At 35.0% G+C, this 26,572-nt stretch overlaps 1 protein-coding gene across 9 annotated transcripts in view; it reads right to left on the bottom strand.

Moving 5' to 3' along the window:
- The window catches only part of KIDINS220 (kinase D interacting substrate 220), a 129,256-nt gene that overhangs the window by 16,848 nt on the left and 85,836 nt on the right, over positions 1 to 26,572 (bottom strand). For 3 of the 9 annotated variants that reach the window (XM_060187026.1, XM_016187766.2, XM_016187767.2), the window contains exons 22-27: positions 14,443 to 14,621; positions 13,180 to 13,406; positions 10,715 to 10,828; positions 9,855 to 9,911; positions 5,152 to 5,187; positions 3,711 to 3,743 (exon numbers count right to left, since the gene is read on the bottom strand). In XM_060187026.1, coding sequence (XP_060043009.1) covers positions 3,711 to 3,743; positions 5,152 to 5,187; positions 9,855 to 9,911; positions 10,715 to 10,828; positions 13,180 to 13,406; positions 14,443 to 14,621 — 646 coding nt within the window. The remainder of the gene's footprint in view (positions 1 to 3,710; positions 3,744 to 5,151; positions 5,188 to 9,854; positions 9,912 to 10,714; positions 10,829 to 13,179; positions 13,407 to 14,442; positions 14,622 to 26,572) is intronic. The other 6 variants (XM_016187769.2, XM_060187024.1, XM_016187771.2 and 3 more) reach the window with 4 other exon arrangements.

The raw sequence follows: 26,572 nt of genomic DNA, 5'->3' as shown, positions 1-26,572 counted from the left end.
AATTGTGTAAAGTTGTACCCCTCTTATTCTATGGTTTTGTCAATGTTTCCTTTTTATAAATAAAAATTAAAAAAATACTATCAGCAAAATACTATCAGCAAAATACTATCAGCAAAATACTTTCCGTAATTTAATTTTCATGTCACTATATGGAATTCTATGTTCTGCTTGGATGAATGTTGCCAGTATTCAAAATGTCAGTTATATACTATGGAATTTGAAAATATTTTCTATGAATTTTTAAGAGCCACACTTGATTCATCTTATTTTCTTTTTTTAAACAACTGTGCTGAGATATAATCATATACCATAAAATTATTTAAAGTGTACAGTTCACTAATGTTTAATATATTTGCAGAGGTGCAAGACCACCACCACCATTTTTAGGGCATGTTTACATACCTAAAGTGAACTCTCTATATCCTAGCTGCAGCCATTCTCTGTTCCCTGCAACGTCTATTCCCAAGCCCAGGCAACAACTCATCTACTTATGCTTCTATCATTTGGCCTCTTTTGAACACCTCATGTAATTTAAACTACATAACTTTTGTAACCAGATGGTGAAAGCACCTAGCATAAAATTTTCAAGGTTCATTCATGTAGTCCATTCAGTAGTCCATTGTTTTTATTGCTAATCTTTATCTTTCAAATGATCTTTAACATTGTATTGTTTCAAATATTTTATTCCTTGACCTGATTTTTCTCTCTGGATATGTTTAAATATGTTTAAATTCTCTTGGTTCAAATATCAGAAATGAACATTTCATAAATAATGATCATACTGGATTATAACTCAGAATGAATTATCTATGAATCCAGAGTAATAATTCGTAAGTAAAAGAAGAAGAGAAAAGGCAGCTTTTCTTTATAGTAATTCAATAAATAAATAACACATGAAAGAAAGAGAAGTAGAAAGTGACAATCAGGGGGGAAAAAAACCCTACAATAACAGAGATTGCACATAAAATTATAAAGGCTGAATGCTAAAATTAGTGGGTAAAAGTATAAGCAGAAATGGGAAGTTCACATAGTTTCAAAGGATCTCCACCCCAGCTATTTATTCAATATAAAGGGGAAAAGTAAAACTCATGATACTGAAACCTCACAGGTACCAACTTATCAAGGAATTGAGGTTAGCATTACCAGTACTGAGACTTGGGAGCCTCTGATATGATGGCCTTATAGGGCAGAGCATCACTCCAGTGGCTTTCTTACCAAAGATGTTTAACCCCCTTAAAATCATGAGGAAAAAAAAAAAAAAACACAAATGACCCCATCCAAAAATGGGCAGAGGATAGGAACAGAATATTTACTACAGAAGAGATCCAAAAGGCTAACAAACACATGACCAATTGCTCCAGGTCACTGATTGTCAGAACAATGCAAATAAAGACAACACTGAGATACCACCTTACCCCTGTGAGAATGACATTCATCAAAAAGGACAGCAGCAAGCATTACCAGTACTGAGACTTGAGAGTCTCTGATATGATGTCCTTGCAGGGTACAGCACCACTCCGGTGGTTTTCTTACCAAAGATGTTTAACCCCCTTAAATCATGAGGCAACGTCAGACAAACCCAAAAAGAGAAATAGTCTACCCAAAACTTGACTGGTATTCTCCAAAAGTTTTCACTAAGGTCATGAAGACAAGAAAAGAATGAGAAATCACCACCGATCAAAGAACTCTTTAAGGAGTGGAAGAATGCCTTAAAGAGAAATAAACAGGGTCTGTGTGGCGGTAAACCTGATTGAGTACACACATTAGTGTGCAAGGACCTAGGTTCAAGGCCCCTCCCCCTCCCTTTCCCCTGTGAAACAGTGCTGCAGGTATCTCTTTTATCTCTCTCCCTCTCTGTCTTCCCCTTCTCTCTCAATTTCTCTGTTTCTGTTAAAAAGAAATAAAAATACATATTTTAAAAAAGAAATTGACAAGCAAAAGAAAAAAAAAATGACTGAATTCTAGACCAAAACAGTAACACTATTCAATAAAATCTATAGTTAACAGTATTGTAGCAATTTTAATTTTAGCTCCTGAGAATTATGCTGTGGTTACAAAACACTGTTAACATTAATGGAATACTATTTTTATACCTTCAAGCTTAAAATTGTTTGAGAGTAAAAGGACATTTTTTCTTTTCATTACTAAAGCACTCTATTCTGATTTCCTGCTGACAAGAATAAGAGTTAAGAGTTAATAGATGGGAAAAAAATTAACTGTCAACTTAGGAGGAGAAATGTAGAACGTTAAAAGTATCTTTATTTTTCTACAGAGGGTCTTAAAATTCAGCACAAGGTATGTTTACTAAGGTACTACCTCTCCTTAAAAAAAATAAACTCCACATAATTTTATTTTCCTTATCCTTTAAAACTTTCCTACTTTAGTGGGCAGGTGTTGTGAACTTAGTTGAGTGCACGCATTACAGTGTGCAAGGACCTGGATTCAAGCCCCTAGTTCTCTCTTGCAGGGGGGGGTAGAGCTTTACAAGTGATGAAGCTGTGTTGTAGGTGTCACTCTTTCTTCTCTATCTCCCCCTGCCATTTCAGTTTCTGTCTCTATCCAATAAATTAAATAAATTGGAAAAAAAAAAAGGTTCACTTTAAAAAAAGTGGTGGCACTGGTGGCATGCTTGGTAGAACACATATGTTATAATGCACAAGGACCCAGATTCAAGCCCCTGGCCCCCACCTGCAGGGGGAAGCTTCATGAGCAGGGCTGCAGGTGTCTCTCCGTCTCTCTTCCTCTCTATTTCCTCCCTCTTGGATTCTCTCTGTCTCTAATAAATAAATAAATAACTTTCATGTTTTATTAATTATTCTAATACATATCCCCCATTTGGGATATGTGAATGACTTTTAGAAAGCTGTGAATGACTTTTAGAAGCTTTCAAAGAAAATCTAATACAATTCACACACAAACTGACATAGAACCCTATAATTCCATCACAGCTGTAGTCTGAGTCTTGACCTTTAGTAAGGTGGACTTTGTCAATATAAGAGTAAAGTTATCAACACAATGAAATGTTATACTATGCTTTAAATAAAAAGGAAATGGTATTTATTTTCAGGTCTTTTCTAAAATAATATTTTGTAAAAAATCATTGAGACAAAATGACCTTAGTAAGCAAAATAATAACTGTTGATGGAAATCTCATAAGAATAAGGAAAAAGAATATAAATGCAATAAGGAAAAAGTAGATGCAACCATCAGGCAGGTAAATTCCTAATAAAAAACTAATCATATTACTTTAACAAAACACAGACTAGTACTTTAAAGTGTATCATGAACTCATACTTGAAATTTGCCTGTTACAAATCAAGAGTAAATGATTTAGCATACACCTCAATTTTTGAAACATTTTGTAATATGGAAAACTGAATATAGCAAGTGTTATTTAAACTGTAAACTTTAAACCAGAACTGTAGATAAAAGGAAAAATAAACTGAAATTACCTTGATGTACATCATTTTATATTGTAAGTAGGTTAATAATACTCTGCAACATGATATCTCTGATAAATGTATTAAGTAAGCTTAGAATTGGTTAGCCAGGAATGAGTGCCATGCAAAGGCTGAAAGCAGCTAGTAAAAGAAAACTTAAGAAATTGAAATGAGCACAGATTTATCAACAGCCCAGCAGGAGTTGCCAATGATTGCTTCTATCAGTCTAATGAGAAAAAAAGAGGAAGATTTCACTGAAAGTTTCTGTACCTTTCTCTGTTTGTTAAACCCAGAGTCACACGGCTTTAAGGAAGGAATAAAACAGAATGAAGGGCATGAGCTTAAATGAAACATCAAATATACATGTAACCAATACAAGGAGCTGAGATCCCTCTTTCTCATATTTGAACAAATCATCTCTGTAAAAACATGTCAAAGAACACTCACAAATATGCACAAAGTAGATTAATTTCATTAATATGTATTTGGTAATTTTAAATTTATACACTCAAAATTTATATTATTTCTGCTTAAAAAAAACATGTTGACCATACATTCAACAAGAAAACCGGGAATGAAGCTTGCTAGAAAAAGCCAATATTCCTACTACATCAAGTTTAAAACCAATTTTTAAATAGTCTGACTAAAAACACAGTGAAGGTTAAATTATTTAACAATAACGTTTAAATACTCATAATTCATATTATCTACCCCCAAGATGAATATTATCTACTGCATCAAGTATGTGAGATAAGACCTTAAGAGCCTTATAGCTTAAAAAATCATAAGTAAAATGGAGAAAAATGGCTGTACACTATGATTAGTATTCCTGTATAGTCACTTAATTTTTAAAGCCCTAATTAAAAGCCGCTATTACCACTATTATTTTTCTTTACTTACTAGAGTGATGATAAATATTCTTAAAATAGTTAAAATACTGACTCAAAGTCAATATATAATACTCTTATAGTATAACTATGAGTAAGCCTTTGGCAGATGTTTTTCTTCTAGCATATCCAATATCTAGAATACTGCACAGAAACCTAGTTTTCTAGTTTATGTCAACATTATTATAAATAGATTTTTTTAATTACTCTATTTGTGGAGTCTCAAAAAAAGTTAAGCAAGGGTACTAATGAAATTTGCACCTTACTACAAGATACCCAAAGCGCGCATGCACACACACACACACATACACACACACACACACACACACACACACACACACACACACACACACACACACACACACACACACACACCTAGTATTAACCTAATTGGAAAACTGAAAAACACTCCTTATAATCTAAAAACAAAACAAAACAAAGCCAAAAGGCCCAAATAATAAGCAACTGCAGTTAATATTTTGTTGTTACTTTTTCAACTTTTAACTATACTTTAGGATTTCAATGCTATCATTACTATACTATATCTCTATGAAAATGTCTCAATTTTGTTTTAATTTTTATATATCTAAGAAAAAAGTTTTCTTGAGTTGAAGTCTGGCACAGACTTTCAATTTAGGAGTGAATACAATTCTTCACTACAATATTAAAGGAAAAATAAGCTAGTAAAAGCTGAGTCAGAATGGCCAAAATGCACTTCTAAAATATATTATAAGATGTAAATGAACCTACTGAGAGTTGACAGGGAAAGCCTGTCCTGAGTCTGCAGTCTAAAGGTAAGCTAAGCCTCTCCCCCCACTCCTTACCCAGGGCATCTTTAACTTTCGCATCCAAGTCTGCTCCTGAACGATGAGAGATAGCTTGATTTGGACATATATTTATTTGAAAGCAAGTTATAAGTTCTAAGCCAGTGGTGGAAATATAATTATCTACAATTTAGCTTCATCTTTTTTTTTTTCTTAAAGTGGTCATTACAGATCAGATCTGTTGATAGTTTAATGAAAACCATAATCTTCATTTCTTTAAAAAAAAAGGGTGAGAGATAGAGACTATCAGAGCCTCACTCTGGCACATGCTATGCCAGGGATTGAACCCAGAACTTTATGCTTTAATCACTGAACTACTTCACAGGTCATGAAGACCTTTATTTTAACTACCCATTATTATTTAAAAACCTATTTATAATAATGTAGCATTTTCATCTATCTCTAAACATGGTAACAGCAAAACACCAAAAATACTGACAGTGTATTAATACTTCCTTTAAAATTATTAATTTCTTTAAGATTAAACTTTCTGGTAATTATTCTTACACCTGTTCAATGAGGTATAAAAGTGATCTAAATAAAGCTATGTAGAAGAATTAAATAACCCATATGCTGAAGAAGATAATAAAAGAATGACTTAAAAGTATTGACAATTTCCTTGGCAGTAATGAAATCCATAGACTAAACTTCTGAGAGAAAAAAAAAAAAAGAAAAATATGGAGGTATCATGCTCCCCAACTTCAGTTTAGACTACAAAGTAGTAGTGATAAAACAACCCGATACTGGAATAAAAATGGACACTTGGATCAACGGGGCAGAATAGAAAGCCCAGAAATGAGCCAACACATATACAACCTCCTAATATGTGACAAAGGGGTCAAAAACATACAATAGGATAAAGAATCAAAATGACACAGATACCATTTCACACCTGAGAGGATGGTTCATATCAACACAACAGGAGAAGGTGTTGGAGAGGTTGTGGAGAAGAATGCATTGCACTACACTGCTGGTGGGAATGCAAACTGGTGCAGCCTCTTTGTAAGACTACATGGAGAGTCCTTAAACAAATGCAAATGAACTTCCCAGTGATACAACACTTTTAGGCATTTATCCAAAGGACATGCAAACACTAGTTCGAAAAGACATATGCATCCTTATGTTCATAGCCGCATTATTCTTTTCTTAGCCCAAGAGTGGAAGCAGCCTAAACAGCTAAAGAAGTTATGGGATATATATTCCATGGAATACTATTCTGCAATAACAAAGATGAGGTTGTGGCCTCTGGGACAAAATTTATAGAACTAGAGGTGATTATGTTTAATAAAATAAGTAAAGACATGAAAGACAACTACCAGATGGCTTCGCTCATGTGTGTAATCTAGAGATTTCATGGACATGGGGGGGTGGCAGGAAATAGAAGTAAGCCAACTGTAAAACTTGTGAGAAATTTCCACAGGCTAGATAAAAATCCACAAGCAAGAAAATCCACAAACAAGATTGTCATCTGTTTTGTTTACAGCCTCACTCCACTAGAGCATGTCCTGGGAAACTTGCTGAATCAATGAGTGATCATATACACATCTATAGCACTCTATATGATGCGATTCACCAAAGAACAGAAGATTAAAGAAACACTGCATCACATCTTCCTCTAAAGAAATACTTTTGGGTGGGGGTAAATAGCATAATGGTTATGCAAAGAGATTCTCAAGCCTGAGGCTCCAAGGTCCCAGGTTCAATCCCCTGCCCCACCATAAACCATAGCCGAGCAGTGCTCTGGTAAAAAAAAAAAAGAAAAAAGAAAGAAAGAAAGAAAGAAAGAAAATGCTTTTCACTGAGACACCATGAGCAGCATACCTTAAATTAAAAAGGCTACAGGCTACAACAATGTTATAAACAACTCTTAGGAATATTATCACAAAATACTGTTGAGGAGTCCTGTCTTGAGACAAAGTCCACAGGTCTCCATGATGAAGTCTTCCTTGCATAATCATAGAATGCTCTTAATGCCTTTATTTTTTTAGTGTGAGTGGGCTGAAAGAAAGTAAAGACACCAAGTAAAAATTCCCTGGAAAGCTCTCTAAGTTTTAAAGTACAGTAGATTCAGAAGAATTTGCTTTGTAAAGATTAGATAATCCTTGTGTTATTTATTTTTTTTAAAAGATGGAACCACCTATATTGAAAAGACTAATTCATTTAACTATGGTCTGGCTTTTTGGGTGATCTTTGTTCTTTTATTTGTTGTTTACTCATTATCCTATGTCTTTAATAAAAAGACAAAAATATTTGTATAGCAACTGACTATAAGCAGTTCTTATTAAGTCGCAGATAGTACAAGTGAATGAGAGGACCTGAATTTATAGATTTATTTCTCAGAAGCAGTTTTCTAGTTTAAGAGTAGAGAGCAATGAAGGGCTAAATAAAATTTTAAATTATCTGCTTCTCTGTTGGCTCAGCTTTAAGACTCCAGACAATGTCCCCACACACAGATACCTTTCCATATTTCCACCACTGTTTTTAATTTAGCTTTGAACTAAGTATCTACTCTTTGTAAATTAGTCTGTTACAAAACAAACTTTACATGCTATTGTCCTTGTTAATTCCTTAAGAGCAAAGAAAGCTTGGTAAGAATTTATTATTCGTTAAGCATAACAAAGAACTACCTTTTACTATTAAAAACAGAAGATAATTCAGTTATTTATCAATGAAAGTTACTAATATTTGCAGGGCACCTTTATTCTGTTATTGAGCTTCTAAACACACTAAGAATTAATTTTACTATTTCCCCTTTCCCAAAAACTCATTTCAAAATTTGCCTAATAGTTCTTCCTTCGCTAGTTCCTAAAAAAGAAACTACAAACATTTCTTAAGTGTCCATATTCTAAAGCATGGAAATAGCTTCTGTTTCAACATGTCTCTCTTAAGGCCATCAGATTCTTCAAGTTACTGATTTCCATAAAAAGTTTACAAAGGAATCTTAACTCAGAGAGCTGCACAAGAATGCATGAAATCAGTGCGCTAAAAGCTCCCTGACTAAATTTAATTCTTGCATATTGTAACAATGATCCATGAATCAAATCTTTCCCCAATATCCAAAGAGATTTATTAGAATTTATTGTGCCTATCATCCCTGAATCACTAAAGTCACTCAAACAGTTCAACTGATATGTTAATGACTTTAAAATAATCATCAGCTCCTCAAAAAAAAAAAAAAAAAAACCACCAGAATAGTTCTCTTATCTTATCTAATTAACACTAATTCAAAGAAAATTGAATTTATTAAGGTACTGTCTACTCATATGCATGTTTTAGGAAATATTATGGGTAAATTTAGGATGCAGGTGCTTTACCACACTAATCTGAACTATGTCACATTTCAGCTTAACTTTACATTAAATTGATCATGAGCATTATGTTCTATAAATAAGTCAATATAAGCTAAAGTACAAATCAAATCTTAAATTCTCCATTGATTAAGTAGATGAAGATACATAGACCTTATTAAGTATAAAATCTTGAATAGTAGCTTCACAAAGTGATTCCTAGCTAAAATTTATATTTTTAAGATGCCCATGTTAAAGCATTATAAGTAAAAATAAATAAATACATAAAACACATTTTAAAGTAACTCTATACTGAACTAGTTCTGTGTTTATCTGAAATTTTTGATTTAATCAAATACACAGATAAAGAGAAGTATTGCATTTACATTATGATTTCATACAGGATGGACCAGCAAAATAGCCAAATAGCCAACCTGCTTGGCCACGTCATATGCATGATCCCGGTTCAGGTCTGTCCATCTCACTGGACCAAAGCTTCAGTGCTGTGGGGCATCTCTCTCTCTCTCTCCTCCCCTCCCTCCCACCCTCCCTGAAAAAGTTGGCCAAAAGCAGTGAAGCACCAGTGACAACAAAAATTAATTCCTTATAAAAAAAAGATGTCATGAATTGTGGTCACAGATTAAGAATGTCACTAAAAATCCTCTCTAGTCTGTGAAGTATAATTCATAATGGTTTCTTTTTGTAATCTCATGCACTCATGAAATATTTTCAAAAAGTTTCTACACTACATGTATAGAAACTACTGCAGGTTTAAGAAAAACAGTCATGTCTGGCCCTCGCCACACTGAAGGAATCTTTGGTGTTGTGGTATCTCTCTCTCTCTTCAACTCTCTGCTTCTATCTTAAAATTCAAAAATTTAAAAAAAAAAGTCAAAGGCAGAAATAGAGCACAGCACTAAGAAAAACACAGCACTGTGGTCCAGGAGGTGGCGCAGTGGCTAAGGCACTAGACTCTCAAGCATGAGGTACTGAGTTCAATCCCTGGCAGCACATGTACCAGAGTGATGTCTGGTTCTTTCTCTCTCTCTCCCCTATCTTTCTCATTAATAAATAAATAAAATCTTAAAAAAAAAAAAAAAACAGCACTGCCTAAATGCACCTGATAGTGACCGGAGGGGAAAACACCTGTTTCTTATTGGGCAACTAAATAAACAAAATGTATCCCATGTCATTAAAAAAGGGGAAAAGAAGGTAGGGGAAAAAAAGTAAAGTTAAATATTAGCTTTTCAAGTAAACCATAAACTATAATATTAGTATTCAGCTACTCTGCACTAGCGGTCCATCAAGCCACAGACGCAGAGTTAGTAAACTGCTGTCATCACAATTAAGGCAATTGTTAACTGCTGCAAAAGCAATGAGCTGCTTGCGTTCCACACCACAAGACTACTCCATTACCCTTGAGGAGTCTGTGGGTGAAGAAAGCCCCTCAGCAGCATCCTCCTTGATAACCTCCTAACAACACAAAACAAGAGGGTAGGTGTAAGGGAAGGGGATAAGTCAAACTAGGGTGGATGAATGAACATGATTTCAAAAAAAGTAATAAAACACATATATAACAAGTCTGTATGTGGTTAGTTTTCCTTTGTGCCCTCTCTCTCACTCTCTCACTCTCTCTCTCTCTCTCTCTCTCTATATATATATATATACCACTTAAGATCTACAGATTATGTCTCATAATTTATCAGCATAAACTAACAGAATTTCTTTTGTTTTTAATTGTCAAATTAAGTTTATCATCAGGTACACCTCACATTTTAGGTTCAAAAGTATTGCTTTGAATTAGACTCAGTCTAATGCGTCTGAATAATTTTCCTTTTCCTATTTAACTTCTGCCATTAAATTCAATGTTCTTTCATTTTATTTTATATTTTTTGTGCCATTAGGCTCACACACACACATATATATATATATATATATATATAGCTACCATGTATTAATACCATTTAAACATATTAGAAATTAGTAGGTGTGAAAGTTTAGTTTTAAAAATTTTGATAACAAACACTACTTTATAAGAAAAAAAAAATCTGGTTGCGAACAACTCAACATTTATTCACTGAAGCCACTAGTAATTTTCTTTCATAAATAGCAGAAATGAAAACAAAACACATTTTATGTTAGTAATAGCTTATGTTTCTTAAAACTATTTATGAAATAAATTGTACTCTTTTACTACAGAAAGGAAATAAGCAACTTCTTGTACTATCTATGTTTCTTATTAGACTAATATTTTAGTTACCCTTTTTTATACTTACTAGGCCATTGTTCTGATCTCTGGGCATATTCGATTTTACTGATGGACGTGAGATGAGATGGTGGGAAGTGCCAGGGTAATACCTTGGCGTGTAAAAGTATGGGGCAAAGAATGGCTATGGAAAAAACACGTAACAAAAGAAGGGGATAAACAATTATAGAAATCAAAATGTAATGATATTTATCAAATGAAACCAACCAACAAAATACAACTTTGAATTTGTAATGCAAATGACAAAACAAATGAAAAAAAACTCACATTCAGATATCAAACACAAACTTCAGAAATACTAAATTTTTATATCACTCACTTAAAGGTTTTCACCTTCAATTTGTATAAGAATTTCTCTTTTCATTTAACATGTTTATAGGCTAACCATGTATCAGATGCTAAGTGATTTACAAATACTAACCAGTAATATTTTTTTTTGAAAAGCATAATGACGTAGACTTACTAGAATATTATTCTTTACAAATTTTTTTTTTTTAAAGAAGAAATAAAGATGAAAAAAGCATTAAGTAAGACCAAAAAGAGGTCTCAATTACTTGAGAAAATCTTGGCATGGAATTCAGTAATACTGTCACTCCAAAGTCTTAGAATCCACTGTATATCCTATACCCTAGAGCTTATCTCTTAAATAAATAGACATTTCATTAAAAAAAGAAAAGAAAAAGAAAAAGGTGAGGAATCCACTTAGGTGAGATCTATAATCATAGATTTACTTGTAACCAGCACTAAGCAGGAGCTATGATTAAACATAAAGATGACAATTTATTCAACTTCATAACTCTGAAGTTTCTCTTACCTTTTTTATTCCTGCCATTTTAAGAAAATTATTCTACTTATGCAATTAAGACTAAAAATGCCAAATAACTAAAGCAAAAACAAACAACAAAAACGAAATCTAAAAGACACAAGATCATTAAATGTTCTAGAAGCAACCAAATACTACTAAAGCATCACATGATTTGTATTCATGTAAAGTCAATAAAAGCAAGGTCTTAGTCTAGATGGGATATTTATTTTTCTTTTAAATAAACTTTCTAACCTCCGAATTGGCATCAACTGATCAACTGAAAATTACAGTAGATTTTAAGAGTTGCAAAGAAACAACATAGCATTTCATATTGCTTAACAGTTAAGTTTTAAATTTTACAAATGCTATTGGTTTCATCTCCTTGTCTGAGATAAAGAATGGAATAGCATTCATAGAATGTCTAAGTATGGCATAACTTACATTTTACTTAGATGGCCAACGTCTGTCAAAATCTGAAAACTTAACATAAATCCTAAAAATTTGACTTTTGCCATTAATCTCTAAACTTCTCTTTCTTCCTAACTCTTATGAAACTTATTTTGTCATGGAGTTAGTTTCCATAAATACCAGTCTATATATTTCCTTGAATTAAACTAAAGAACAAGACAAAGTAAGAAATTACAATGGATATGTGATTCCAAAAAGTATAATTAATAATAAAGTCATGCTCCACTTTCCCATTGGAAATATCAGTGTTTGAGATCACTAAATTGAGGGTAGCATAGGTCATAGGGAGGGTCTGAGTACCAATAATATTGGTTGTGTTTCTTTGGGTTCATGATTCTTCAACAATTTGTTTGGCTTTGTATGTTAACTCTCTTTTCAGCCACCAGGTTCCAGATGCCATCAGGATGCCGGCCAGGCTTCCCTGGACTGAAGACCCCACCAGTGTGTCCTGGAGCTCAGCTTCCCCAGAGACCCACCCTACTAGGGAAAGAGAGAGGCAGACTGGGAGTATGGAGCGACCAGTCAATGCCCATGTTCAACGGGGAAGCAATTACAGAAGCCAGACCTTCTACCTTCTGCAACCCACAAAGACCCTGAGTTCATGCTCCCAGAGGGACAGAGAATGGGAAAGCTATTGGGGAGGGGGTGGGATATGGAGATTGGGTGGTGGGAATTGTGTGGAGTTGTACTCCCCCTACCCTATGATTTTGTTAATGTCTCCTTTCCTAAATTAAAAAAAAAAATCTTTTTAAAAAAGAAAAAAAATATATTGGTGTGTTTTCATTTTTTTCAAGAAAAATGTCTTACTCATACTATAGAATCATACCTCACTGAAGACAACTAGAAATAAACTTTAAACATGAGCTATGGCGCTAATATTTGACATCAATACCTGAGTACTATAAACTATTTTCTATTATCCTCACACATTTTAAAGCTATAAAACATACTAAGTATAGGTTTGCTAAACTGATAGCTATTTAAGTTGATCGTTGTATTAAATGCCAATATAAATTATTATAGAAGAGATGACACATGAAACATCTGAACATAAAAAGAAAAGCAGGTCCCTTTAAAGCATAGATCAGTCGCTGCTGAACCTGAAAAATTTCTTTTTTTTCCCAAACTATTATTTTTCATTATTAGCCAGATATTTTCCTGAAACAAATCCTTAAAATGAAATATGCACAGTACCTCCTTACCCTATTATAGAATGGATGCTGAGGTCCTGTCATACCACTGTAGTAGCTGCTGTGAGGCTGTGGAGATACAACCCCACCTCCAAAGGGCCCATTGAAGGAAGTGGAAGATGAACAGACAGAGGGAGGCTGACTATAGGCAGATGCTGGTCTGGGAGGAGCTTCATGTAAAGGTAGTGGGGGATATGCCAACCCTCCGATATTAATCTGGTCTCTTGCAGCACGGACATCTAAAAGATAAAATTATATCCCAGGAGACAAAAGAAAAAATGGCATTAATAATTAGTCTAATTAGTATTTCTTCCAGATACCAGGAGAAATATGATTTTATCACTCTTGTTAGGGATTCCAAACATCTTTAAAAAGTAGTAAAGTGGAACATTATATTGGCAGTCTAATAAGAAAAGTCCAACTACTGTGCATGAAGCTTTTTTCACCATTTTGAAAAGTCCTTAAAAAAAAAAAAAAGGCCTCAACATCTGGACTCTTCTTTCTGGTTATAAGGATATATATTATCTTTTATGGTGCTTGTGCAAAAACTGCACCCACTATTAATAACTCACACTTATCTAACATTATACATACAATGTTAGATACAACAGTGAACTCAGTGAGACTCATTCACTTCTGAAAAATAACCACAAATAATTGCCTAACCACAAAATATGCCCTTGGCACCACTGTTACCATTAGTATCTGAGCAGAAGAAGAATAGCTAAAACTATAATTCATGGAAAGCTGAAGGTGGGCTAACAGTACCAGTACCAAATAAAAGTTCTGTGTATATATGCATGAGCTAAAAGTGGTGTGTTGAGAGCAGTTTGTGTATTCTAAACCATTAGTGTCACTATCATCGAGTACTAATTTACAAGTTTATGGTAAAAATTAAAAAGTAGTAAGTACTTTCTTACTCCTCTGGCTAGACAGATCCCACTAAAAACAGAAAAGTTGGTGACAGAAAAATCACTGACACTTGAAAGTTGTACTTGTCCAAAAAAATCGAATTCCGAAGTTCAGATTTAAATCCAAATGGGTTATGAACTCTAGTAAAGTTTAACAAATAGCATAATCTAATGTTCCCAAAAGGATGCCAAGATTTCTAGCCATCTGTTTCATTAACTGTCCTGTGTAGAGACTGATTTACTATTTCTTAGTTTTTGTGTGTGTGTGTGTGTGTATCAGGAAAAAATGAAATAACTAAGTCAAACACATGAAAAAATTTGAAGACTTCAGGGAAGAAAACTTAAATTTACTTCTCATACTTACCAGCAATAATTTCCCGTAGTTTGGGGTCTAGGTTGACAGTGCATGGTAAAAAGGTTTTTACATCTCGAGCCACAAGAACTGGAGTCCTTGAAGACAAAAACACTTCAAAATTTCTTATGTCTCCATCTATTTCAAGCAGTGGCTCTACATCTTTAGTTGTTGGGATATTCTTTGATATTCTTTAAATAAGAAAAAAATGAATGAATAAAAAGTTCATTCATGTGACTATAAGAAAGGCAAACTTAGCATCAACTTAAAATTTATAAAAATAAATTATACAGCTACTCTTACTTTAAATTTAAAGGAGAAAAAGGAACAATGGTATAATCACAAAATTACTAAGGCAACAAGTGTGTAAAGTCAGATTTGGACTAGGAAAATAACATACATGCCAGATACTTTGCAAACTAAAAATTACCTCTAAGCAAAGACAATGTATCATCATTTTACAAAGGATGATAGTAGAACTAAGCAAATTAATTAGCTTACCTAAAATTATAGGATTAGGACAAATAACTGACTGACCCTAAAAATTTATGTTTATTATAGAATACCATGGTTCTTTCCTTGGCAGAATCAACCATAAGAAATCAATTTTTGGGAGCCAGGCGGTAGTGCAGTGGGTTAAGCGCAGGTGGCGCTAAACGCAAGGACCGGCATGAGGATCCCGGTTCGAGCTCCCGGCTCCCCACCTGCAGGGGAGTCGCTTCACAGGCGGTGAAGCAGATCTGCAGGTGTCTGTCTTTCTCTCCTCCTCTCTGTCTTCCCCTCCTCTCTCCATTTCTCTCTGTCCTATCCAACAATGACGACATCAACTACAACAACAATAAAAAGACAACAAGGGCAACAAAAGGGAAGATAAATAAATAAAATTACAAAAAAAATAATAAATCAATTTTCTTTTTATAAAAAGGAAACATTGACAAAACCATAGGGTAAGAGGGATACAACTCCACACAATTCCCACCACCAGATCTCCTCCAGATCTCCTCCAGATCTCCTCCGTATCCCCTCCCCTCCCGATAGCTTTCCTATTCTTTATCCCTCTGGAAGTATGGACCCAAGGTCCATATTGTAGGATGCAGAAGGTGGAAGGTCTGGCTTCTGTAATTGCTTCCCGCTGAACATGGGCGTTGACAGGTCGATCTGATCCATACTCCCATACTGTCTCTCTCTTTCTCTAGTGGGGTAGGGTTCTAGGGAAGCAGAGCTCCAGGACACACTGGTGGGGCTGTCTGTCCAGGGATGTCTGGTTGGCATAAGAAATTGATTTTTTAATATTTATTCATTTGACAGGACAGAGAGAAACTGAGTGAGAGAGGGCAAACAGAGAGAGAGATATGTGAAGATCTGCTTCAACACTCGTGAAGAACCCTCCTACAGGTGGGGACCAGGGGTTTGAACCTGTGTCCTTGGGCATGGTGATGTGTGCTCAACTGGGCATGCCACTGCCCAGCCTCCAAGAAGTAATTTTTAAATAAACTGTATAAACTAGAAAAATGTGAGCATATGATATTTTCTTTTGTAAAAAGGTTTTATTTTCTATTATAAAATATAGGCTTATATATGCATACACAGAATATATACATATATATTTTGATATATGCATATGGATCAAAAAATAGGAGAGGGGAAAATACAATTTTATCCACCAGATGTAATAACTGTTAATGTGGTGTGTCACTCAGTCTTCAGTCTTTTTGTTGTTGGTGGTGGTGTTTCATGACTCTGGCCCAACTTTTTCAGAAAGAGACTGAGATAGTTTCTCCCAGTTCAGGGAGGCCAGGCTCAAACTTGGGCTGCATGCACAGAAAAGCAGATGCACTATCCAGGTGAGTTATTTTGCTACCCCTCATTTAATCTTCTTATTTTTTTCTTAACTTTCTACAAATGTAAACAATTTTGTATCAGACAGCTGTTCTGAATGTAAAAATATTCATTTAAAATATTAAGGAAACACAATTGTGTTAAACTACATGAAATTGCCCCTTTTGTAGGTCAAATGTTGGCAATTCTATGTAGTCAATCCTTGCCAGGCAAAGTGATTTTCTGAAGCAAAAATTAAAAATACAGCACAGATATTAAATATAAAGAAGAGCATAAGAGATAATGGTATAGATGAGAAAATTAGAAATAACTCAAATGTACTCTAATAAATGGATAACTAACTCACGGTATAGCCATATGGACTATGTTATGGACTACACCATAACAGAATATAATGAAAATCTACTTTACAATAAAAAAGAATAAAATTTCATAATTACAGTAAGTAAAAGAATAAAATCAACAAAGAGTACATAGCTGTAGGTCTTCAATTATGTAAAACTAGAAAAACGTAAACCAATATATAGCAACAGAAAGTTGACAAGGGCATCCCTGTGAAGTTAGGGATATAAGAAAGAAAGGAGACAGAGCCAATGTGACCTCTACATCCCTGTAGATCTGAGTTCACATTCTGTGGTCGTAAGTAGGAACGTTCCAAGCTAACCCAGTATCAGGACCCATCTTCCTCAGGTGTAGCATAGAGTATGTTGTCCAGCCTCCCTTTGGAGGATGTAACATTCTCTACCATTGTTGATCCAAGTTGAGGGCAAGGTCCTATGGGGGCCCACAAAGGGGTCTCTTGTGTTGTTCCTGATAGAGATGACCGGTAATAATGGAGAGAAGATTTATTCGAGGTCTAGGCCCATCATGTCTGTTTGGGAATCTCAGGACTACCCGATTAGGGACCCAGCTGATGGGGTGGCCTGATAGTGACTAAAGAGTCATCCTTAAAGTATGTCAGTCTCTTGCCCTTATTCAGCTTTTGCAGTCCTTGTTTTGATGAGTTTAGCTTTGGAGTGAGTGAGAGAACTATAATACGAAGTAGGTGACTATGGGTCCCAGATCACATCAAATCCATGGGGTTTACAATCAACAAGATTTATACACCTTTCCCATATTTGGGAGCACTCTCTTCCCTAACTCAGCTTTCTGATCCTTCTGCCAGCCATGATATCATCTCCCCAGATAATAATTAGGATCCACCTGCATATCAGATTTCCGGCTTGGGCAAAAATAAATAAATAAATAAATAAAACACTAGTATAGCCACAGGCCCTTTGGAATATAACTAAAATATGCCTACTAGCTATCTACAAAACAGAGCTCCACCCCGCCCCCCAACTCTTCACCTGCACTATCCCAGCCTTTAGGTCCATGACTGCTCAACAATTAGTTTGGTTTTGTATGTTAACTCTCTTTTCAACCACCAGGTTCCAGATGCTAGCAGGATGCCATCCAGACTTCCCTAGACAGACCCATTGATGTGTCCTGGAGCTCTGCTTTCCCAGAGCCCTTCCCCACTAGGGAAAGAGAGAGACGGGCTGGGAGTATGGATCGACCTGTCAACACCCATGTTCAGCGGGGAAGCAATTACAGAAGCCAGACCTTCCACCTTCTGCCTCCCAGAGTGTTAAAGAATAGGAAAGCTATTAGGGAACAGGATGGGATACAGAGTTCTGGTGGTGGGAATTGTGTAAAGTTGTACCCCTCTTATCCTATGGTTTAGTCAATGTTTCCTTTTTATAAATAAATTTTTTTTAAAAAGGTAACAGAAAGGGATTCCAAAATAACAGGGGGAAATCACTGGAAGTGGTAGACTGGTCTGTTTACTTGATTGTGGCTATGATTTTTTTAAAATTTTTTTTTAGTTCTTTTAATTCTCTTTTGTTGCCCTTGTTGTTTTATTATTGTAGTTATTATTGCTATTGTTCTTGATGCTATCGTTGTTGGATAGGACAGAGAGAAGTGGAGAGAGGAGGGAAAGACAGAGAGGGGGAGAGAAAGATAGACACTTGCAGACCTGCTTCACCATCTGTGAAGCGACTCCCCTACAGGTGGGGAGCCAGGGGCTTGAACCAGGATCCTTACGCCCGCCGGTCCTTGCACTGCGTCTATGATTCTATGAGTTTCTACACAGCAAATCTGTGAACCTGCCCATAAACACAGTAGCTCATTGTTTGCCGTCATCTCACACAAAGCTCTTTAAACTTTGCTATGCAATTACAAATCTCTTCAAAACACTGAATTCCCTAGTAGTCAAGAATATTAACTACTAAACTATGTTGAGCATAGTTTTGGAGAAGCAGCAAGATTCTCAGGCCCTTCAAAAAGAGGAATGGGATATTATTCTAATTTTAGTTACAGTTACATTATTTCTTTGAGAATAGCACTTCACTGCTTAGGCCCGATGCTTGGCTAGTAGTCAAACATTAAAAGCCATCTAAGGGAAAATCTAAAGAATTAAACTTAGCAAACTAGCAAAGAATAAGGGTACTGGTGAGAAAAATAAGAATAGCAATTTTGTCTTGATGAACTTCAGGAAGTCTCTTTTACAGAATAGCACCCATGAAAGAAAGAGTTATAAGATTACTTGTTAATAAGTTAAAACTGGATTGAAACTGATTATAAGATATTTTCAATGAATGGAAAACAACTACAGAGATTCAGTTGCAGAAGCAGCTAAGCCAACAGAGCTTCAATAGTTAAAAAGGTAATTCCTCTATCGCAGGCATTTTACATAAAATACTAAGAGAAGCTAGAGAGATTTAGATAAAAACACACAGCTGACAAGTCACATGAAACAAATTAACTGAATTTTAATGCCAACTCTGCTTAAACTTGAATGTGAACAGTGTTCTCAATATGATGAACAATACTGCTGTTCACAAGCCAACAGTCTACTGCTGGTTTCCAGATTGAAGTTTCTATTCTAACCTTTTGAGCTCAAATACATTAAACTCCTCTACTGAAAGAGATATTTATGTAAATGATAATATGTTGGCAGTGGGCCACCAAAATCATATGTGCCTTTATTTTTCAGATATTTTTCCAAAGGTTAGTATTTAAAGAATTTAAGTAACTTCACTTTTCAATTAAGAGTGAATTTAAATTTTCAGTATTATGAATCACATGAATCAAAGTTGCCAGCAGTTAAATGGCCCACAGAAAGCATTCTAAAACCCCAAGCAGCAATGAGCTCCTAGGAAGTTTAAATGAAATTTCTTTCTATGCAACCAATCTAGCAGTACTTGTTAATGCCAGCATCAATGTAAGTTAAAAGCAATTTGATTATAAATGAGAGTGGTTGCACAAATTACACAAGCTTTTAAATTACATGAGATCTTTTTCTATTTAAAAACAAAATATAAACAGGTTCTGAGAGCACAATTTATTATGAAGGCATTACTGTCATATTTTATCAAAATGTAGCTGTCTAATGATGTTATTATTTAACCATGAGGTTAAGTATTAAGATCATTTTCTTTGAAGTTTTTAAAGGGAAAACTCCTCTACCTCAGAATTTTATTTACCTTGAAGCAAGTTTAACTTTTAATAGACTTTCAGATTCTTCCTATAAATTAATGCCCATTTATTAAATATTCTGTGCATTTGAGATTCTCAGGATTTATGGAACACAGAGATAGAAATAGCCACTTAGCACTGCAGTCCAATGGCAAGAAACAAAAAATAAAACTGAAATTACTTTTTAAGTTTACAACCATTTACAAAAAGATAGCCAAGAATCTTAGATACCTTAAGAGCTAACTATATTCCCTCCTTTTGTTTTAATTTAGCTAATTCCCATGTTTACCTCAATTTGTTTCTCCCCTCTGCATTAGGTCTTTCCGAAGACTAAACTGTATTTCAAGCTCTCATAGCACATATACTTGATTACAGATAATATATCACAATTAGAATCACTCATAGTATTTTATTAATGTGTATGCCTCCTCTTTGAGACTACAAATTCCATTAAAGCTGGGGACAAGTTGTTCCCTGCTCCCCACGATGTATCCCTGGTGTCCAGCGCAAAATACTGCTACTTTACTTTTGTCTACTATTTGCAAAGTGAACAGACTACTTAATATTTCACTTTTCTCTTTGTGATATTAAAAATATTGTTTGACAAAGGGTAGGCTGACACATGTTGTGTTAATTTCTGTACAGTGTGAGAGATGAGTTCAACTTCATACTTCTGCATATGAAAATCTAATTGTCCCAAAACCGTCTGTTATAAGGTTTTTTTCATTCTTCAAGTGACTCCATGAAAATGGTCTATCTTCCCATTTGCTCAGCTCTTCCATTAGCAACATTTGTAGCTTTCAGTGTCTTTGTAATATCACTGCTTAAATATATTCCCAGATATCTTACTCTTCTTTTAGCATCTATAATAAATAGAATTGTGGTCTTACTTCCCTTTAAGATTGCTTATTGCCAGTATATAGAATAGAAATATAACTGATATTCCTGTGTTGATCTCTACCCTGAAGCACTGTTGAATACATTTGCTAGCTCCTTTGGAATTTTCTATATACAGAATCATGTCATTTCTAATTAGAGATAGTCTTACTTTTTCCTTTCCAAGCAGTTTCTTTTTACTTCTGCTTCTTAAATAAGTGCATTGGCTGGAATATTCTGAATGATATTGACTAGGAGTGGGAGTCTCTTAGTCAACTCAGGCTGGTAACAGATTATAGAGTGGGTGGCTTAAACAATATTTTTTATAGTTTTTTAGAATCTGAAAGTCTGAGGTAAGGGTGTCAACACAGTCACACTCTGATAAGAACCCTTCCCTTGGTTTATACTTAAAAGCTAAATGGTCAATATTAATGGGTGCACTCAACTGAGTATACCAACATCTGGGCCATTAAATGGTTATTCTAATCAGAAGACTATAATGTTATCAAGCCTTACCCCCATAACCTCATCTAAATCTACTTACTTCTCAGTGACCCTACTTCCAAATGCCATCATTTTGGGGGTTGGGTAGGAGTTTTTTTGTTTTGTTTTTTGTTTGTTTTTGTGCGAAGGAGTTGGGGACCTTGCACATATGTCATCTCACTTCTCTAGATTGCTTTTTAATTCACCTTAAGAGACTGAGGGGGAGAAAGATACTACATTGTAAGACAAGAGCTTTTTTTTTTTTTTTTTTTTTTAAGAGCTCCCTCCCATGTGGTACCACCATTCAATTTGGATTATACACATGGCAAGGCATGTGCCCTACTTGCTAAATTCTCTCCAGGGAGGAAGAAGGGAGGTAGACATTAACTTATGACTTTTGGGGGGGCACAAAGTATCAGACATTCTTATATTGTTCTGAACTTAGGGAGGAGGTTGTAGTCTGACATCACTGAGAATAATGTTAGTCAAGGGTTCTCCATAAATACTCTACATCATGCATAGTAACTTCCCTTTCACTTAAAGTTTTTTTGAGTGTTTTTAATCATGAGAGGGTATTGAATTTTGTCAATCACCTTTTCTGCATCTATTAAGCATTTTTCAGTCTTTATTTTCAAAGGCTGGTGTTAATGCATCCACTTCCTAAATTCAGTTATTTGTGCGTTTAATTTTTCTGTGACTCTGATAAAAATGTTGATCAATTTTGTTGCTGTTTACAAAGAAACAACCTTTGGCTCCATCAATTCTCACTATTATTCTATTTTCTAGTTTACTTATATCACTCTATTATTTTCTTCTTTGTGCTAACTTTGAAATTTTCTAAGTGTGTTATTTTTCTAGTTCCTCAAATGCAGGCTTAGGCTACCAGTTTAAGACACTCCCTTTAATATATATGAATTTGTCTTAAAAACTTCCTTTTGATCCCACCTTTGATATATTATACAACTTTTAACTACAACTAATATTCTTATTAAAGTACCTGATAATGGTTCTATGTTACCTCCAAGAACATTAGCCTAAGGAGTCAGAAAAATAGAAAAAATTTTCCTTGCTACAGCTAAAGCAAAAGAAGGAAATATTAAAGGCTACGAAATGAACCAGGACAAAAGTTCAGCTAAAAGCCCCACAAAGGGTGAAACACAAAATAATGAGGTCAGCATCCAAACACTAGTTAAGGAAATAATCACAGGAGTGAGGAAAGAGTTTGAAAGAATTGTCATCAGAAATGTAGAAACAATAAATGAGACTCTGAAAGAAAACACTAATTATCTCAAGTTTAAAAAAGCTTCAAGCTGAAAGCAGAAATAACTGAGCTAAGAACACAACTAGCTGAAGAAGCTAAAACAGTATCAGAACAGGGTAACCAAATAGATGAACTCCAGAAAACAGTAGAGGGGAGAGAGAATAGAATCAATGAGGCTGAAGACAGAATTAGCAAGATCAAGGACGAATTAGAGACAACTAAAAATGAAGAGATCTCAAAAAGAGATTAGGGAGATATTGAAAAGAACAACAGAGACCTATGGGATGACTTCAAAAGAAACAATATATGCATTATTGGCTTACCAGAGGAAGAAAGAGAGGGAGGGGAAGAAAGCATTCTTTAAGACATAATAGCTGAGAACTTCTCTAGTCTAGACAACATCAAAGACATAAAGGTTCAAGAAGCCCAGAGGGTCACAAACAGAATTAACCCAGACTTAAAGACACCAAGGCACATCATATTTAGAATGGAAAGGAATAAAGATAAAGAAAGGATCCTGAAGGCTGCAAGAGAAAAACAAAGAGTCACCTACAGAGGAAAATCCATAAGTCTACCAGCAGACTTCTCCACACAAGCACTACAGGCCAGAAGAGAATGGCAAGATATCTATCGAGTGCTCAAGGAGAAAGGCTTTCAGCCAAGAATACTATATCCTGCTAGACTGTCATTCAGACTAGATGGAGGCATCAAAACCTTCTCAGACAAGCAACAGTTGAAGGAATCCACTATCACCAAGCCTGCCCTGAAAGAAGTTCTGAAAGGTCTCCTATAAACAACCAGACCACCACAAATAGGACATATATCAAAACACTCTAAAACTCTACAAGAATGGCGTTAAAATATCTTTAATCTTTGATATCAATAAATTTCAATGGCCTGAATTCACCTATTAAAAGACACAGAGTAGGAAGATGGATCAGAAAACACAACCCAACAATATGCTGTCTACAGGAAACCCACCTCTAACTCAACAAGACAAACACAGACTTAAAGTTAAAGGATGGAAAACTATCATATAAGCCAATGGCCCGCAAAAAAGGGCAGGAACAGCTATTCTCATATCTGACATGATAGACTTTAAAATAGATAAGATTAAAAAAGATAAGAATGGACACTACTTAATGCTCAGAGGATCAGTCAATCAAGAGGACTTAACAATTATTAACATCTATGCACCCAATGAGAAGCCATCTAAATACATCAAACTTCTACTGAAGGAGCTACAGCAATATATTAACAGTAACACAATCATAGTAGGGGACTTCAACACCCCACTCTCTCAACTTGACAGATCATCCAGGCAGAAAATCAATAAAGACATAATGGAGCTAAATGAGGAGATAGATAAACTAGAACTATTGGACATTTTCAGAGTCATTCATCCCAAGAAACTGGAATAGACATTTTACTCAAATCCACATGGGTCATTCTCAAGGATAGACCATATGTTAGACCACAAAGACAGCATCAGCCAATTCAAGAGCACTGAAATCATCCCAAGCATCTTCTCAGACCACAGTGGAATGAAACTAACACTTAACAATCAACAAAAGATTAGTAACAGTCTCAAAATGTGGAAGCTCAACAGTACACTTCTTAACAACCTCTGGGTCAAAGAGGAAATCAAGGAAGAAATAAAAATGTTTCGAGAGTTCAATGAAAATGAAGACACAAGCTATCAAAGTATTTGGGACACAGCTAAGGCAGTACTGAGAGGGAAGTTCATAGCCATACAAGCACACATTAGGAAACAAGAAAAAGCACAAATAAACAGCCTGATTGCACATCTTGAAGAAGAACAAGGAGGAGGAGGAGGGGAAGGGGAAGGGGAAAAAGAAGAAGAATAAGAAGAAATAGAAGAAGAAGAAGAAGAAGAAGAAGAAGAAGAAGAAGAATTAGAAGAAGAAAGATGGAACCCTAAAGCAACCAGAAGGACAGAAATCACTAAAGTTAGGGCAGAAACAAATAATATTGAAAATAAAACCATTCAAAAGATCAACAAAAGTAAATGTTGGTTCTTCGAAAGAGTGAACAAAATCGGCAAACCTTTAGCCAGAGTCACAAACAAAAAAGGGAGAAGACCCAAATAAATTGGATTGTAAATGAAAGAGGCAATATCACAAGAAACACCACAGAAATTTAACAGATCATGTGAGACTTATATGAACAACTATATGCCACCAAGCTAGAGAACCTGAACAAAATGGATTTCCTAGAACTTCCAAAATTAAGTAAAGGGGAACTAGATAACATGAACAGGCCCATCACAGCTAGTGAAATTGAAATGGTTATCAAACACTTTCCCAAAAATAAAAGTCCTGGACCAAATAGTTGTACAAATGAATTCTACAAAACCTTTAAAGAAGAACTAATACCTCTACTTTTAAAAGTCTTCCAGAAGATTGAAGACACTGGAATACTCCCCCCAATATCACTTTGATACCAAAAGCAGACAGGGACACAACCAAAAAAGAAAGCTGCAGCCTAATATCCCTGATGAACATAGATGCTAAAATACTGAACAAAATTCTAACCAACCGGATACAGCAGTATATTAAAAAGATTGTTCATCATGACCAAGTGGCATTTATCCCAGGAATGCAAGGTTGGCTTTATATACATAAATCAATCAGCATGATACACTACATCAATAAAAGCAAGATCAAAAACCACATGGTCCTATCAATAGATATAGAGAAATCCTTTGACAAAATACAACATCCCTTTATGAACAAAACACCACAAAAATGGGAATAGATGGGAAATTCCTAAAGATAGTGGAGTCTATATATAGCAAACCTACAGCCAACATCATACTCAATGGTGACAAACTGGAAGCATTTCTCCTCAGATCAGGTACTAGACAGGGCTGCCCACTATCACCATTACTATTCAACACAGTGTTGGAAGTTCTTGCCATAGCAATCAGGCAGGAGCAAGGAATTAAAGGCATACAGAATGGAAGAGAAGAAAGCAAACTCTCCCTATTTGCAGATGACATGATAGTATACATAGAAAAACCTAAGGAATCCAGCAAGAAGCTCTTAGAAATCATCAGGCAATACAGTAAGGTGTCAGGCTACAAAATTAACATTCAAAAGTCAGTGGCATTCCTCTATGTAAACACTAGGTTAGAAGAAACTGAAATCCAAAAATCAATTCCCTTTACTATAGCAGCAAAAACAATAAAATATCTAGGAATAAACCAAAGAAGTGAAAGACTTGTATACTGTAAATTATGAGTCACTACTCAAGGAAATTGATAAAGACATAAAGAAGTGAAAAGATCTTCCATGTTCATGGGTTGGAAGAATTAACATCATCAAAATGAATATACTACACAGAGCTATATACAAATTTAATGCTATCCCCATCAAGATCCCAACCACATTTTTTAGGAGAATAGGACAAATACTACAAATGTTTATCTGTAAACAGAAAAGACCTAGAATTGCCAAAACAATCTTGAGAAGAAAGAACAGAATTGGAGGCATCATACTCCCAGATCTCAAATTGTATTACAGGGTCATTGTCATTAAAACTGCTTGGTACTGGAACATGAAAAGACATACCGACCAGTGGTATAGAATTGAGAGCCCAGAAGTAAGCCCCCACACCTATGGACATCTAATCTTCGACAAAGGTGCCCACACTATTAAATGGGGAAAGCAAAGTCTCTTCAACAAATGGTATTGGAAAACATGGGTTGAAACATGCAGAAGAATGAAACTGAACCACTGTATTTCACCAAATACAAAAGTAAATTCCAAGTGGATCAAGGACTTGGATGTTAGACCATAAATGTTCAGATACTTAGAGGAAAATATTGACAGAACTCTTTTCCACATAAATTTTAAAGATATCTTCAATGAAATGAATCCAATTACAAAGAAGACTAAGGCAAACATAAACCTATGGGACTACATCAAATTAAAAAGCTTCTACACAGCAAAAGAAACCACTACCCAAACAAAGAGACACCTCACAGAATGGGAGATGATCTTTACATGCCATACATCAGACAAGAGGCTAATAACCAGTATATATATATATATAAATAACTTGTAAATCTCAACAAGAAAACAAATAACCCCATCCAAAAATGGGGAGAGCACATGGACAGAATATTCACCACAGAAG

This window comes from Erinaceus europaeus, chromosome 3, assembly GCF_950295315.1.
Source record: "Erinaceus europaeus chromosome 3, mEriEur2.1, whole genome shotgun sequence".
NCBI lineage: Eukaryota > Metazoa > Chordata > Mammalia > Eulipotyphla > Erinaceidae > Erinaceus > Erinaceus europaeus.
The sequence above is the reverse complement of the archived record's forward strand: the minus strand, read 5'-3'. Positions and strand labels throughout refer to the sequence as shown.